Genomic DNA, 14,350 nt, shown 5'->3' with positions numbered 1-14,350 from the left:
TACATATTTTAAATATTTTATGCAGAAAAAAAACACCCTTCAGTATTTATTTTAGTTTAGAATTATTTTAAACTGATGGAGGAGATATAGTTCTGTCTTTCTTGCAGATGTAAATCAGAATATGAAAAGAACCTAATTTGTCCACTCCATATGTATTATTAGACACCACATTATACTGCTTCTTATCATTCAGCCAAGGCTGAATCCAGCTGCTGTGTATATGAGGGGGGAAGACAGCCCCCTGTGGTGCTGAGAGCATCTGCAGCAACAGGCTGTCAACAGAGGTGCTGCAGACCATTCATTCCCCTAACAAATCCATGTCTGTAACCTCTGGGTAAGAAAAAAATGGATATGTTCAAACTTGGGGCTTTTATAGATCTATAAAGTTTTCTTATCTTTACCACAGTAAAATTAAACCACATGCTGGCTGGATGTCAAGGAGAAAGTTATGATGGCCTTAATATGGTATTATACAGCATTGCTGTTTGTTTCAGTCAATCCTATTTAAAAATTAAAATAAAAATTCTGTTTATAATAGTGAATAATGATCCAGGATAAATCTAAAGACAAAATAATTTATTTGCTTTGTAAAGTAGTCCCATTCAAATACAATTAATTTTCATGTAGTTAAATATAATGCTATACTGGAAGATCAAATGGATCCTGCAGGAATGCATACCTGCAGGATGAGGAATTGCATATACATACAAAAAAAATGTTTCTTAGAAGAAATATTGAGTCTACTACAACGTTGTGAGGAAAAAAAAAAAAAAAAACAAAGAAAAAAACCCATGCGTTTCTTGGCTCTGTAATGATGTAATATGAAAAAGCACAGTAAATCAGTTCTAGCCTATACATGAGCAGAACTGAAACATCTGCTCAGAGAAACATTATTTATAAAAGTGACTGAAAAACTGAACCAGAGATGAGTCACAAACTTTTTTTTTTTTTTTTTTTTTTTTGAGGGCTACAAAATAACTTTAATGTTATAAACACAAAAACACACTTTTCAAAAAAGATGATGATATATAGTGCATAAAGAGAAAAAGTCCGACCTTGAAAGGTATAATGAGAAATAATAGCTGGATATTAAAATTTAAGTTAGGAATTGGGTGCATATTTCTAACTGGAATGATTAACTGCTGGAAAAATTACCAGAGGAAGTGGTGGATCCTTTGTTTCCTTCAGATCTATACCGGATGCCTTTCTCCAATAAGTTATTAACATCAACAGCATAAGAGAGCAATATATGATTGCTCATATTTATGTAAGAAATCTCAGTAGACTTTCTCTTGAAGCTGCTTCTCACATGCAATTAGCACATCTTCTTTAGTTTTAAGGGATAAACCGTGTTTTTAATCACATTAATATAAAGAATGGGCATTCTTAAAGAAACATGCAATGTCTAATTTTCTTATCTAGGTATTTATTATTTCATCTGCAGACTTTGTAAAGATATACAGGTTTGAGACAGTCTTGATGTAGTGAACTTCAAGTAAGAACTGCTTCTGTTGATCTCAAGGCAAACAAGATACCTGAAGTTGCTAAGTCTAGTAATAAGCCTAGAGTAATTTGATTATTTGGCTTACTATGCAGAACCCAGTCAGCAGATTTGATGTTCCTAACTTAATTATAAAGCATTCTCTGAACGAAGAGCAAACTTAAAAAAAAAAAAAAAAACAACAAAAAAACACACAACAACAACGTTTTATTATTATTTTTTCCAATACTGCTATAGTCAACAAAGCTATTTCTAAAATTGTGACAATGGTTTGATGATACTTGTGCACAAACAAAAGTTTTAGCAAGATACAGTGCCATATTGGATATTATACCTATTTATTTTCTGTCAATGGCTGTGCAGTATCAATTTTAACATCTGTGAAAAACTGATGTGTGGCTATTGGGAAATAAATAGGATTAAGGCAGAAAAGTGCCCTTTTACAAGCTTCAGATAGTGAATAACCCTTCTGTAGCTATATGATGTAGAAGTAACTGGTTGCAACATAAATACACCTAGCATGCTTATGAATGTTAGCAGACTCCATGTGCGCAGTAAGTCCAAGAGCCCTCATAGGCTGTCATGGAAAAGTGCTAATGTTTAAGCAGGAGGCTCCCTGCCCATGGAATTAGGTCTTTAATGTCCCTTCTAACCCAAACCATTCTGTGATTCTAAGCTGGGAAGAGAGCTACTGAAATACATTTAGGGATAAAGACATATACATAAGAACATCTCTTAAATCCAGATTGCCCTTGACTCAAAGATAGTGACTACGTCAGTAGCAGTTAATTAAATGTGCTGGGGGCTGCTTTGTCACCAGCATCAACAGACAAGGATCCACATCTTCATTGCTCTGCTTAGAGCTCCCCAACCAGGGACATGCCTACAGGAGCATGGTCCTGGCCTGTGCTGTTTCCTGAGACATCTCCTAAAGGGGCAGGGGAAGGTGCTGGCTGCCCAGCCAAAACACAACAGACAGCTGAGGTACAGTGCTTGGGGATATTCTCTGATACAGTTTGATGACGACCTGGCCCCTACACGGGAAGGATGGGGAACAAGCTGCTGTGAGGGAGGTGAAAGCAGGAAGAAGGGTAACTCCCCCTTTTCAGTGGCTGCCTGAATTTATGGTAGATTAAACGATTACAGAGTTACAGCTTCAGAAGAATTATCCGTATCTGCCTTGATAAATAACTGCAGAGAAGTCTTTCCCACTTGCTTCGGGTGGTGGTGGTGGGGGGGTGCTGAATCCTTGAAAGGTCAGTAACTGGATATGCAATAACCTTGGAAACTTTCAGCAATTTACTCTCCCAGGTAGAAAGGCAGTAAATCCCACGGGACCCCTTGACAGACTTAAAGTGAATGCTGTGGAGAAGTCTATGGCCACAGTATACAGGTGAAGGGAGGTCCTGAAAGCTAAATTTAGATCATTAGGTATAGAGAGTGTGTTATGGTGCACCAGCACAGGGAATGTACTGGAAAAGATAAGCTCATACAGAAGACCAGTCTTCTGTAACTAGACAAAACTGAGACAAAAACTAGACAAAAACTGAGACTGATCCCATCATGACCATAGTACAGATAGTGGAAACTATAAAGGATAGAGTGAAGTTCTAGTTGCAGATCTAGTGAAGAAAACAAGTGAAAGTATTTCCTCTTTCTGCACCAGAAAAATGTCTGAGGAGAAGGGGAAAGTGTACACATTGCATACTGGTATAGCTAAGGAGAAACAGAGACCAACCTGACTAAAGTCAGGAAGGCAGCCTTAATATCTTGTTTTAGCCCCTTCTCAAGTATAAACCAAATGAGCATATGTGAGCAACTCAGGTTTAACAGCTGATCTAGTACACTGCTCTTGATGAGCATATATAGGTAATGATTTTACATCATATGATTAGAAATAATATATAAAAAACCAATAGGTTTTCAGTTGCAATTCATCAGGGGTCCTCCTGTTTGACAGTAGTTTATTCAGTAGTCAGGTGTGCAGTGTAGCCTCTCTTCTTACTAAGTCTTGGAAAGATCATCTTTGATATTCTGCTTAAAGAGAAGCAGAATATACAGTTGAAACTATTATCTGAGCTGTAGTTATGGAACAAAATTGTTCCTGTATTCAGTTCTGGGTCAGAATCCTTGAAGGGAAATAAAAAGATAAACCCTTCAGAACTAAATAATATAGAGCATATATAATATAATATAATATAATATAATATAATATAATATAATATAATATAATATAATATAATATAATATAATATAATATAATATAATATAATAATATAAATATTTACATTATATAATATATTATTATCATATATATTATATAATTATATAATTATATATAATATATAATATATTATATAGAACATATAGAACTAAATAATATAGAACAAAAATATCTAGATAAATAAGTAAATAATAAATTCAGCTTTCCAGTGTAGTCTCTCTCTGTAAGAGACCTTTGGTGGAACTTTTAGTACAATGGATGGAACATTCCTTGATGCAATTTCTAATATGAAATTAAATCTTGCAGGTGCCACAAATAAATGTTATATCAAGAAAAAATGTTTTATATTGACTATAAGAAGAGATAAAAAAATGAATTAAAGTGGGCAGAAAATAATAATAATAAAAAAGAATATTTTGAAGAAGTACCGACAAAAGAGTTTTAAGTCACATTAAACATAGAAGTTCAAACCCAGTTAGAGTTTTCAGTTCTAACTGTTGCCTATATACATAAAGTATATTTACATATGAATGCAAATTCTTGACTGGGTATATGTATATTTTTATTATTATTATTTTGAAATTTATATTGAATTGTGAAAGGAAGAAACAAAAAATACTTCCACTGGAAATATTTTGCTTGGCTGTGCTTTTAAAGCATCTGATCTGACATGGTGCTGACTGAGATAAGGTTGGTGAGTAACCTATTTGCCACTAATGTCCAGAACTTTTGAATTCTGAGCTAAATCCACTTTAGATTATCATTTTGACTGCATTGGATAACGACATATTTTCACATAACTGTGGCTAAATGGGGTACAATACCCAATGTTTGAACATCTATAATACTCAGTTAAGCTTAGGTCTTCTATCAGAGTTTTTTTGTGAGTTTCCATGTAACCTTTTTTTTTTTTTTGCTAGTTTTCCGCTTCCCACAGTGTGCTTCTTTTTGCTTTTTCTGAGTGTGTATGTGTGTAGTCCTAATTTTTATGTTCTATCAGTTTTATTTTTCTAGGCAGAGTAAATGTGTATACTTCTGCAAAGAAAAATGAATATTATTTGATGGAAGTGGAAACCATTTTTCAGTTAATATCTCACTGCCATCTACTGTGCATGTTTTAAAACTGCACCGTGGAGAAAGCTGTGTTTCAGCAATGTAAGACTACTCTTAGTCAATTTGCTCTGAAGTTGAGGAAAACTCCTCAGAGCTCTTAGTAGACTGTGACATATAAATTCCATTCTTTGTGTAGGAATCTGTCTCTTAATTAGATGACAAAGTCTGATGATACTCAATATTGTCTAGAAGGAAAGAACATCAGATTTTGCTTAAGTAGTTTTCATTCAGGGCAGATGAAAAGTAGATACATACTTTTGGGAGGAAAAGAGTATCTCACTTTGCTTATTCTTGCCCTAAATAATAAAACCATTCACTTCTTAGTGGATATTTTGACATAAAAAGAGCTAGTGGGATTGAGATACAGAAATCTACAGATTTTTTATTTTTATTTTTTTAAGTCAAGAAATTATTATGTTCTTCTTTTAAATGATCTTTCATCTCTGTCTGGCAACATACAAACGCCAGTCATATGCAATGTTGTGTGTAGGATGGGATATAATCATTTACCCTAAATTATGAAATTATTAAGTTGAAAATAAGATGTCAGAATTATGACTGCCAGGAAGTGAATAAGATATCACACAAGTTAGCTCTGCATTACCAATGCTTTCGTACCAGTTTATGTAGAAATTACAAACTCTATTCAAGGCAGAAATTTCCCTGGTTTTCATCAGGAAAGCTCAGATCAAACAGACAAGAATGAGTAAAAATCATCTAACTGTGCCTTTTACATAAGGGAACTCATTTTCTTAGTCTATTATTGTAATAGCTTTATTAGTTTCAATAGACTACAAATATTTATAACTTACATCATTAACTATTAGTATTGCATGAAAAAGTAAAAAATAAGACCATTAAGTTTGCAAAATCAAGCACTTAGAAGCTGAAGAAATGCCTTCATTTCCTCCTTCATATTGGTTACGTTACAGCATAATTAGATTTTTTTTTCTTCTATTTTTACTCAGTAATTGTTCTGAGGCCTAGTTTGCTCAACATTATTCAACCCTTAGAACATTAAATAATTCATGACTTTTCTAAGGTGTTCATTGTTATCATACTTCAATGCTTTGCAAATATTAACCCATGTTTATAAAATCTGATATTTTGGGATTAGAAATGGTGGCATAGACAGATTATGTACTTTATGTGATCATAACATCCTTTCTGTTATCTTCTGAGGCAAATGTGTTTATGTAAGAGTTCAAGCAACAACAGAAATTCAACCAGGAGAATGAGGCACTGGTTTCTGACACTTGCCCCCTTCTGTCCCATCTCCTCAACCCATTTGCCTTTTTTTTTTTTTTTTTTTTTTTTTTTTCCAGTGCCACCATCCAAGTCCCAATCTCTTTCACTCCCTACCCAAAATGGCTATTTATTTTGGCTGATATTTATTTTGGCTGACCTCCCCCTAGTCATATTTTTTCCGTAGAACACACTGAGCATAGACAATTTAAGCCAAAATTTGATAATGTTAAAAAATAACTTCAGACCAAATTCTTATTAGGAAAGCTGTCATTAACTCCGTAACAGGTAATAAGAGTAGTGATGCCCATGATGTAAGGTTTACTATGCTACTAAAGTTCGTTGTGTTCTCTTTGTCTTCCTGTGAACCACTTGTCAGAGTTGGTCTGTAAATCATCCTTTAGCCACACTTTAAGCTTGAATTAGTAGCAGTGGGGATTTTCTTTTCTCTTTTACTGAATGTGTAAGATTTCTTAAAAATTTGTATATTTTTCTGGCACTCTGGCACTTTTTTTTCTCTCTCTATATATTTTTTTTCCTATTGGAGAATAATTTCTGGACTGAATCCTTTGTTGTTGTTGTTGTTGATTTGAGTATTATAACTTTTCTAGCTCACCCTGCAGAGGAGATGCTGCCACACTCAGGATCTTAATTAGAACTACATCTGTAGGAGAATGTTTTACAAGTATGTAACATTTGGCTCCTAAAATGCCAAATGAAATGGAAGAAAAGGTCAAAATGTGCATTTAATGAGGTATGCTATTATTCCAGGACAACGCTGTGCAGTGCAAATTCTGCATATGAAAGTAATAGAAAGGACATTTTAAAGTCCCATCATTCTGTAGTCATCAATGGAAGAGGAAAATGTTTTAAATAAAGAAGGAAGTATTAGGCATTTTGATCTCTCTGTAATGAAATAATTTTTATGTGAGTACACTGAAAATTTGTGAAGGAATTACACTGTGAAGTAAAGATGCAGATTTTTTATTTATTTATTTTATTTTGTTAAATGTTTTAGATTGAAATCCTTACTGCCCTCATGTGGATGAAAACGCATTTCATTTTCTCTGTCTGCTGAAACTAGAAGTGGACATGTTTCATTAGAAGAACTGTACGTACAACAGTATTTACACAGCAAATGAAGGACAATTTGGCCACTGAACTGATGCTGATGTCTGATGCCTCAAGCAGTATGGCTAGGAGTCTGTAAATATATCTGCTTCGTTTAATTCTGAAGAATCAGGTGTGCCATGAGTGCTAAGAATCTGCCCCCCAAATTCTGTCTGGAGAAAGCCACTTTTGCAGCTGACAGAAGCTGATGAAGGCTCTTTCTGAACCAAGTAATGTGTATCCTGAATTGACCAGAAGGGTCTGTCCAGAAGGTACATGCAGTATTTCCAAATCCCTTTGAGCTCAGGGTAGGAGACAAGCCAGGGAACTGAGCACGCATCTCTAATATAGCAACATGCATCTGCTTTAGGAGCAATGATAATAAAGTGGTACGAAAGCAACAACATAAAAAGAAAAAATGTACTTCACATACTGACAAAGCTGACAAAGTTACTCACAGCTATTACTCTATGGTGTATAGACAATTGCCGTGTATATTGGCATACTTTTTTTTTTTTTTTTTTTTTTTTCAAGAATTGATGTTGGAATTACAATGTTACCTAGATGTTATTATACCTTTGCCTGTATATTATTATACCATTAGAAATTGTGTTACATTATTATCTAACAATAACATTTCATTGCACAGCATATTAGTTGACCATACACCTGCCATAAACAAGTAGTCCAAAAAAAGTTTAATGAATAACACTGTAAAGATACAGATGATTGTGATAATATACTTTGTAGAAAAAGAAAAAAAAAAGAAAAAAGAATTAGTCATTAGTCATTTACAAAGCAAACAGCAAAACCTAATTTTATGACATTGAAATAAAGGATTTGATTGATTGTCTTTGCCAGTCTTGCTTTTGTGCAGAACTGTGAGATACAGAATGATAGATAAGCTTTTTAAGGATTTTATTTTCTAAATAACTGAACACCAAATCTAACTATATTTCTGCTCTTTCTTAGGCCATAAACATATTTCAGTGTCTACACATAACTGTACAAAGTATTGAACATGTTTCTCTAAATTATGTTCTGAGCTGACTCAGATAATAAAAATGGAGGTGCTCTTTTTTTAGGGAGTTTGAGATAAAAAATGCTTTTCAAAGCATTAAAAAAAAAGTTAGTTACCTTGTTAGCATGCAAGGGAAAAGTCAGTTGAAATAGAAACAGGAATACAGTAACTGAACAGCCCGTGTTCAGATATCCTGCTCTTTGATTGAATTATTTGTATTTTCTCCCACTGCTGTTCACACCAAGGTCTTTCAAGGATATGTTGTCTGCAGTAATAAAATAAAGATTGAAAATCAGATCTGATGTGGAGGCCTGTGACTTAGAAAGGGGAAACAAAGCTCACAGCTATCTGCCAGCTGACAGGTGGGAGAGTTATCTCTGGAGACGATGCGTTGTCACTTAAAGAGAATTGCTGGCTGCAGATCCCATGTGCTGCGCTCAACGATCTGCTCTCTGGGGCTCTGTTTCTGATAAGGAGGGTTTTATAGGCTATGTGGACCAGGATTACTATCTTTATTGTCACTCTGTGTCCTGTACAGTAATGCTGTAACCTGCTATTGATGGGAGAGAGCTGGAACCAGTCTGGGAGGAAACGCTGGGCTGAGTAACAGGCTGTGGAAGAGCCTGATGTGAGGCCTCAGTGCTTCCTAGGATGTGTGGAGGGGGACTGTAGGGTTTTTCCCTTTCTAGCAACCCTATTTTTACACAATCTGGGCTGTATAGTTTTCAGCAGTTATTACAAATAGCTTTGTCACTCTTACTCAAATGGGTGGCTTGCTTTTCTCGATGATAGTGGAGGCTTTTGCAGAGCAAGGCTAGTCCAACTTTTTTATCCACCCTGTTCCCTCTGAGGGCTGGCAATCCACACAGTAGAAGTAAAACCTGTTCTTATGTTCTCCCTCCCTCCCCCCCCCCACCCACTTTCTCTTCAGACAACTTGCCCCAAGCCAGGATTTTCCTTCTGTGTGCAATGATAAGTTCTGGACTAAAATAAACCACTGCTAATACCACAGAATCACGGAATCACAGAATTTCTAGGTTGGAAGAGACCTCAAGATTCTTTTCAACATGGAATGGGTTGTCCAGGGAAGTGGTGGTCTCCATCCCTGGAGAAAATAGGTAGATGTGACACTAAGAGACATGGGTTAGTGATGGGACTTGCTACGTAATGTTGGACTAGATGATCTTGGAGGTCTTCTCCAACCTAGATGATTCTGTGTTTCCATGATAACAGCCTAAGCAAACCTAAGAACAGCAGAGCCCCAAGGGAGAAAGGGCCTTGGAGTCAGGGCTTTTGCTCTCAAGATCAGGGAGCATGGCAAGACACAGAGGAGGAGGCCACACAAGTGTCACTGTAGACAAGGTCCACCACCCTGGAACGTCTTCTGGAGTGGAGGGAGCTGCTGCCATGCTTGCTTCTGGTACCCAGGGAAAGTCTCCTCAGATGGCCATCCTCACCCTGTGGCCCTGCTGTTGGGGAGCCTGGAAAGTCTGTCTCTCAGATCTTCTCTGGGGATCTTTCTGTATTGTGTTCTTCAAAAGAAGCCTATAGCAAGAATTTGGAAGTTACTTCTGTTGACTGTGCTTTTGCTGACAAAATCAGGACTGTAATTGAAGTCTGAATTTAATAAAAGTTTTCATGCATTGGGACCTCAGCAACATAGTCTTTATAGTCACTGCTTTTCTGCTAATCTCTAATCTCTATTGTATCATGGTAGCAATACGGGAGCTGATGTTTAACCAAGGAAAACTGTTCATATTCAATTTTCTGGTTAAAATGACAGTTGCCATTTGGGACTGTGTTAGCATTGCCGATCATCTGGATATTGTTTGTGTAGTTTAGTATTGTCCTAAAAATAATAAAACTTATTATGTACAACACAGCACTTGAAATTTAGTGAGCAAACAAAGGTGTCAATAACATGAGAGCAAGTTATGAGGCATGCAGGGCTCTGTGGTACTGCCTTTCCACAGGTTTCTACTCCAGGGCATGTGTAAAAGAAGGTGAGTTGCCTTCTCCATGCAGGCAGCCAGATGGCTGATGCTCTCAAATCATCATTATGATTTGACACTTACAGGAGCTATTTTGTAAGGCTTAAACATACACACCAAGCAGGCTGTGTGTCTTTTTACCTGTGCATGTCAGACTTTTCAGAGGTAAAATAATAGAAACTGTTACTACCTGAAACTTGCAGTAAGCTCTTGCTTTAGTTTTCAGGAGGACATTGTAGAGAAAATTAGATGTGGCACTGACTGGAAATTATATTTCTTTTTACTGAACATTCTGTACAGTGCAAAACTTCACAATGTGAGATCACTGTGCAAACTGTACAGCAAAACTCTGGTAAAATTCTGTCGGTCTTCTGACTGGATTGCCACTTGTTTCAGTTCGATTTTTCGCTCATCTGCTGCTGCCTTAACAATATTTCAAAGACTCAGGTGAAAAAGAAAAAGTGTCTTTAAAATGCAATACAGAATGCAGTGTTCAACTATATATTCATCCCAGTTCTGATGCCCTGCAATAAACCAGCTAATAGAATGACAAAACAAAGTTGTGATATGGAAATTTGTGTAATCAAAACCATGTTGTTGTAATGCCCCTTAGCGTCAAGTATTACTTCTCTCTGACCTCATTAGGTGTGCCTAGTCATTAGATACAGTGTTACTAAAGAGTTTTAACTTAAAAGCAGCTTTGATTAATGATTGGTTGGACTGAAGTTTTACTTTGTAGGATTAACTAGATTTAAAAATGGCAAAATGCCATAGTAGTATTAATACCAGACTTTAACGAGAAGCAGAAGTAAACTCCAAGGACCCTTGCGATTTTAATATGGGCTAAACTCATGTTCTCATTACCTTAATGTCCTGTCCTGTTTTAAAAGGCAGTATTGTAATAATTCCTAAAGAATAGTAACATAGGCGGCAGATTAGCAGATTACAAATATGTAATCTCAAATATATATCTTCCTATGTGTTTAATGATTTATTTATTTTTTTTTTAATGATTTTGGAATCAGATTCATTCAGCCTTGTTATCAAATAGAGAAAAAATGTTTCATACTGGTTTGGGCCTTTATTCTTTTAGTTAAAAAACAATGTGGAAGTAAGTCAAAGTCATACTAGCAAATATTTCTCCCAATTAATAATGTGCTGTCATTGTAGTAAAAAAGAATAAATAATCCTCACATTTTTGTGTTATCAGCTATTTGAAATTTCTTTTTTGTTTTCTTACATTTGTTTACTTTTCTTGAAAGTTTAGGGTTGGCACCTCTAGAGATTAATGTCATTTTTTCTCCATTGATCACATATTTCAGTGTATCATACTGCCAAGAAAAAACAGACCACTCTCACTCAAGACAAAATTTAGTCATCTCCTTAAATCCTACTAAAGTTTATAGAATTTAAACATATATAGGTAACACAAAGCTGAATTAAGATCTGTCTATTTATTTTTATTTTTATTTTTATTTTTATTTTTATTTTTATTTTCCCATGGGATCTTTGCTAAATTAGTCAAAGGGCACTGATTTATTATTAGAGGTGAACAGCAAAAAAATCTTTCTAATTTCAGGAACTCTGAGAATGTCTGAGAATTCTTCCTGTATTGATCCTGATTTCATCATTTTGGTTATTTTTCAGTGAACTTTCAGTAACAGAAAGTGTGTAATGAATTTTGTGTTTCAGCACAATAATGTGCTGTGAGAATTAGGCAGAGTGTGCTAATCATCAATAATAGCAGTTCTTTACAGAGGTGGCATTCCTTCTGCCAAAGCATGTAAGACTATGTCCAGCCAAATACTTGGGCTGCAATGCCTAATTTCTCATGTAAATCAGGGATATATTGGACTTGACTTAAATAGGATTACTCACTCAAGCAAATTTACGCAAGGGTCTAAGGCACGTATCCAGCTTTTAGTGAGTTAGAGTCTACATACTTGTTTGGCTCTGGGCCCTAGGCACTTGCATAACATTGCTTGCATGAATTATCCCATTAAACTGAGACCCACATAAACATTATTACTCATACCAGCAAAACTGTGCATGTGGACAAGTGCTGACAGTTGGGGATCCTGCTGCCTCTTGTACTGTATTGAAAAGTTCTGTTTTCACTGATGATCAAAGCTTATTAACCAAGCATTACATCTGCAGTCTCCATCAGTAATTTCTGTGCCACTGAGTTCTTTGACTACATTTTAATATTGCCTTGTATTCTTTACTTAATTGACTCATTGATTTTTTTTTCTATTTATTTATTTATTTTTTAGGAAGAAGGGCAACAAAAACAAAGGAGAAAAAAAAGAAGAAAAAGAATTTGATGGAGAGGGCTCAGAAGCAGCACAGCATCTTTTTAGCTACAGATAAAACAAGCCAGTAAAGACTTGATTTTTTTTTTTTAATATATTTTTGCAAAGTGCACAAAAGCTGCTATACGCTCCTGCCCATGGATGCACTACAATTCAGCTGCTTTAACAGTATTGGTGGCAAATAACTTGTGAAAAGAAGCCCACAAGCTTGTTTGTTTTATTTATATATTTTTTATTTTATTTTTTCGTCTTATTTTTGACCTGAAGACTTCAAGGTCAGGAGCGCACTGAGTTGAATCAGTGGAAGTGGTGCTGAAGTGTGTCAAAGATTTTGTACTGAGTGCTTGGTCAACATGTTGACACTGAATGGAAGCAGGAAAGAAACCTATGTATACCTATGTATCACCATTAGGCGGACTTGTGCATATTTAAATAAAAAAAAAAAAAGGAAGTCTTGGAGGTGTAGGTACTATTGCATTTATGGCCTTTTTCCCCTATATTTGTACATTTCAAGATTCAATGGGTATGACTTACCTACTTAGTGTTAACGTGCATTGTTCTCAGCACCTGCTACATTGAAACAGTTGTATAATAAAACTGCTTTAAAACAATATACCACAGGAATTACTGCTTAGAGTTATCGATATGCAACAGACCCTATGTGTACATATTATGCTGTCTACATATAAATGAACATATTTACTGTACATCTATGCATTTTTATGTATAATACTTTATACAGGTTTAAAGTTATGTCCAATTGGTTCTAGTAATATACTTTAAAATAACCCGGTAATTGTTTACTTTTTACTATGTTTTAAGTATCTTTTCATATTTCTCAGTAGTTCCAAACTGGATTTTTTTTTTCTCATTTGTAAAGCACATTCAGATGGCTAAACTACCTTGTACTGGCCCTCATAGTGGACAGTGGAGTGTCAGCTCTGAAGTATACTTACCAGACTAGTGAAAGAAAAGTTTTTTCTGCTATTCTGTACTCCTATCTCATCCCCTGTGTATTTTATCTAAGAAGAAGAAGGGTAAATTTTTAAGATGAAGCATAATGATGATAGATGTTTTGAGTATCAGGAAAGAAAGTTTACAGAAGTTCTTGGTATCTAAGATTGTATGTGTAGTTTCTCAAATATGATGCACAATGATTTATTTCTGTTAGTCCTGATCCAGTCAGATACAACAGTTGAACACCTGAGTACAGAGAATCAAAAGAAAAACACTGTAAGAGCAGTCATTCAAAAGTATATCAAGCACCAGTCAATATTCCAGAATTTCCAGTTACTTGTAGGTTTAGAAAATTTAATCTGCATCTGGGTTGGGGACAGGGGGGCAGGGGTATGTCTTTGTAGGAAGTTAAAATGGCTCAGGATGTCTAATTTGGTAGTCCTGCATTATTGGGCTTGTATTTGAGGAGATCTTTTAATATCTGCTTGGAAAAGCCCACACTAAAATTACTGTCATTTATGCTGTCAGTTAGAGAATTTATTCTAGTTCTAGGACTAAACCTTGCATCGCTACCTACACAAACCAAGGTGTGGTGTTAAAATTATTTATATTGAAGTTGTGATAGGTCCGTCTAACATGTTTATCCTAACAAAAGGTTACTTCCTTTCACATAAAATCTAGGAATCTGTTGTTTCTATCCCCCACTCACTTCAACTCACTTCTGAGATAGGATAATACTGAATGTACTGGATGCGCTGCTCGTATAGGATCCACTGAGAGCCATTGCTCCATAGTGTCAGCTGTGGCAGTTAGCAAACTACTGAAGGAGTCCATCTCTCCCAGGCATGGATATTTGGCCTTATTAACATAAAAAGA

General features: G+C 35.4%; 1 protein-coding gene across 1 annotated transcript in view; it reads left to right on the top strand.

The window, feature by feature from the left end:
* The window catches only part of RSPO2 (R-spondin 2), a 109,229-nt gene extending 95,999 nt beyond the window's left edge, over positions 1-13,230 (top strand). The window contains exon 5 of the mRNA XM_032182056.1: positions 12,479-13,230. Coding sequence (XP_032037947.1) covers positions 12,479-12,588 — 110 coding nt within the window. The 3' untranslated portion in view covers positions 12,589-13,230. The remainder of the gene's footprint in view (positions 1-12,478) is intronic.
* Positions 13,231-14,350: the final 1,120 nt, after the last annotated feature.

This window comes from Aythya fuligula, chromosome 2 (genome assembly GCF_009819795.1).
Source record: "Aythya fuligula isolate bAytFul2 chromosome 2, bAytFul2.pri, whole genome shotgun sequence".
Lineage (NCBI taxonomy): Eukaryota > Metazoa > Chordata > Aves > Anseriformes > Anatidae > Aythya > Aythya fuligula.
The sequence above is the reverse complement of the archived record's forward strand: the minus strand, read 5'-3'. Positions and strand labels throughout refer to the sequence as shown.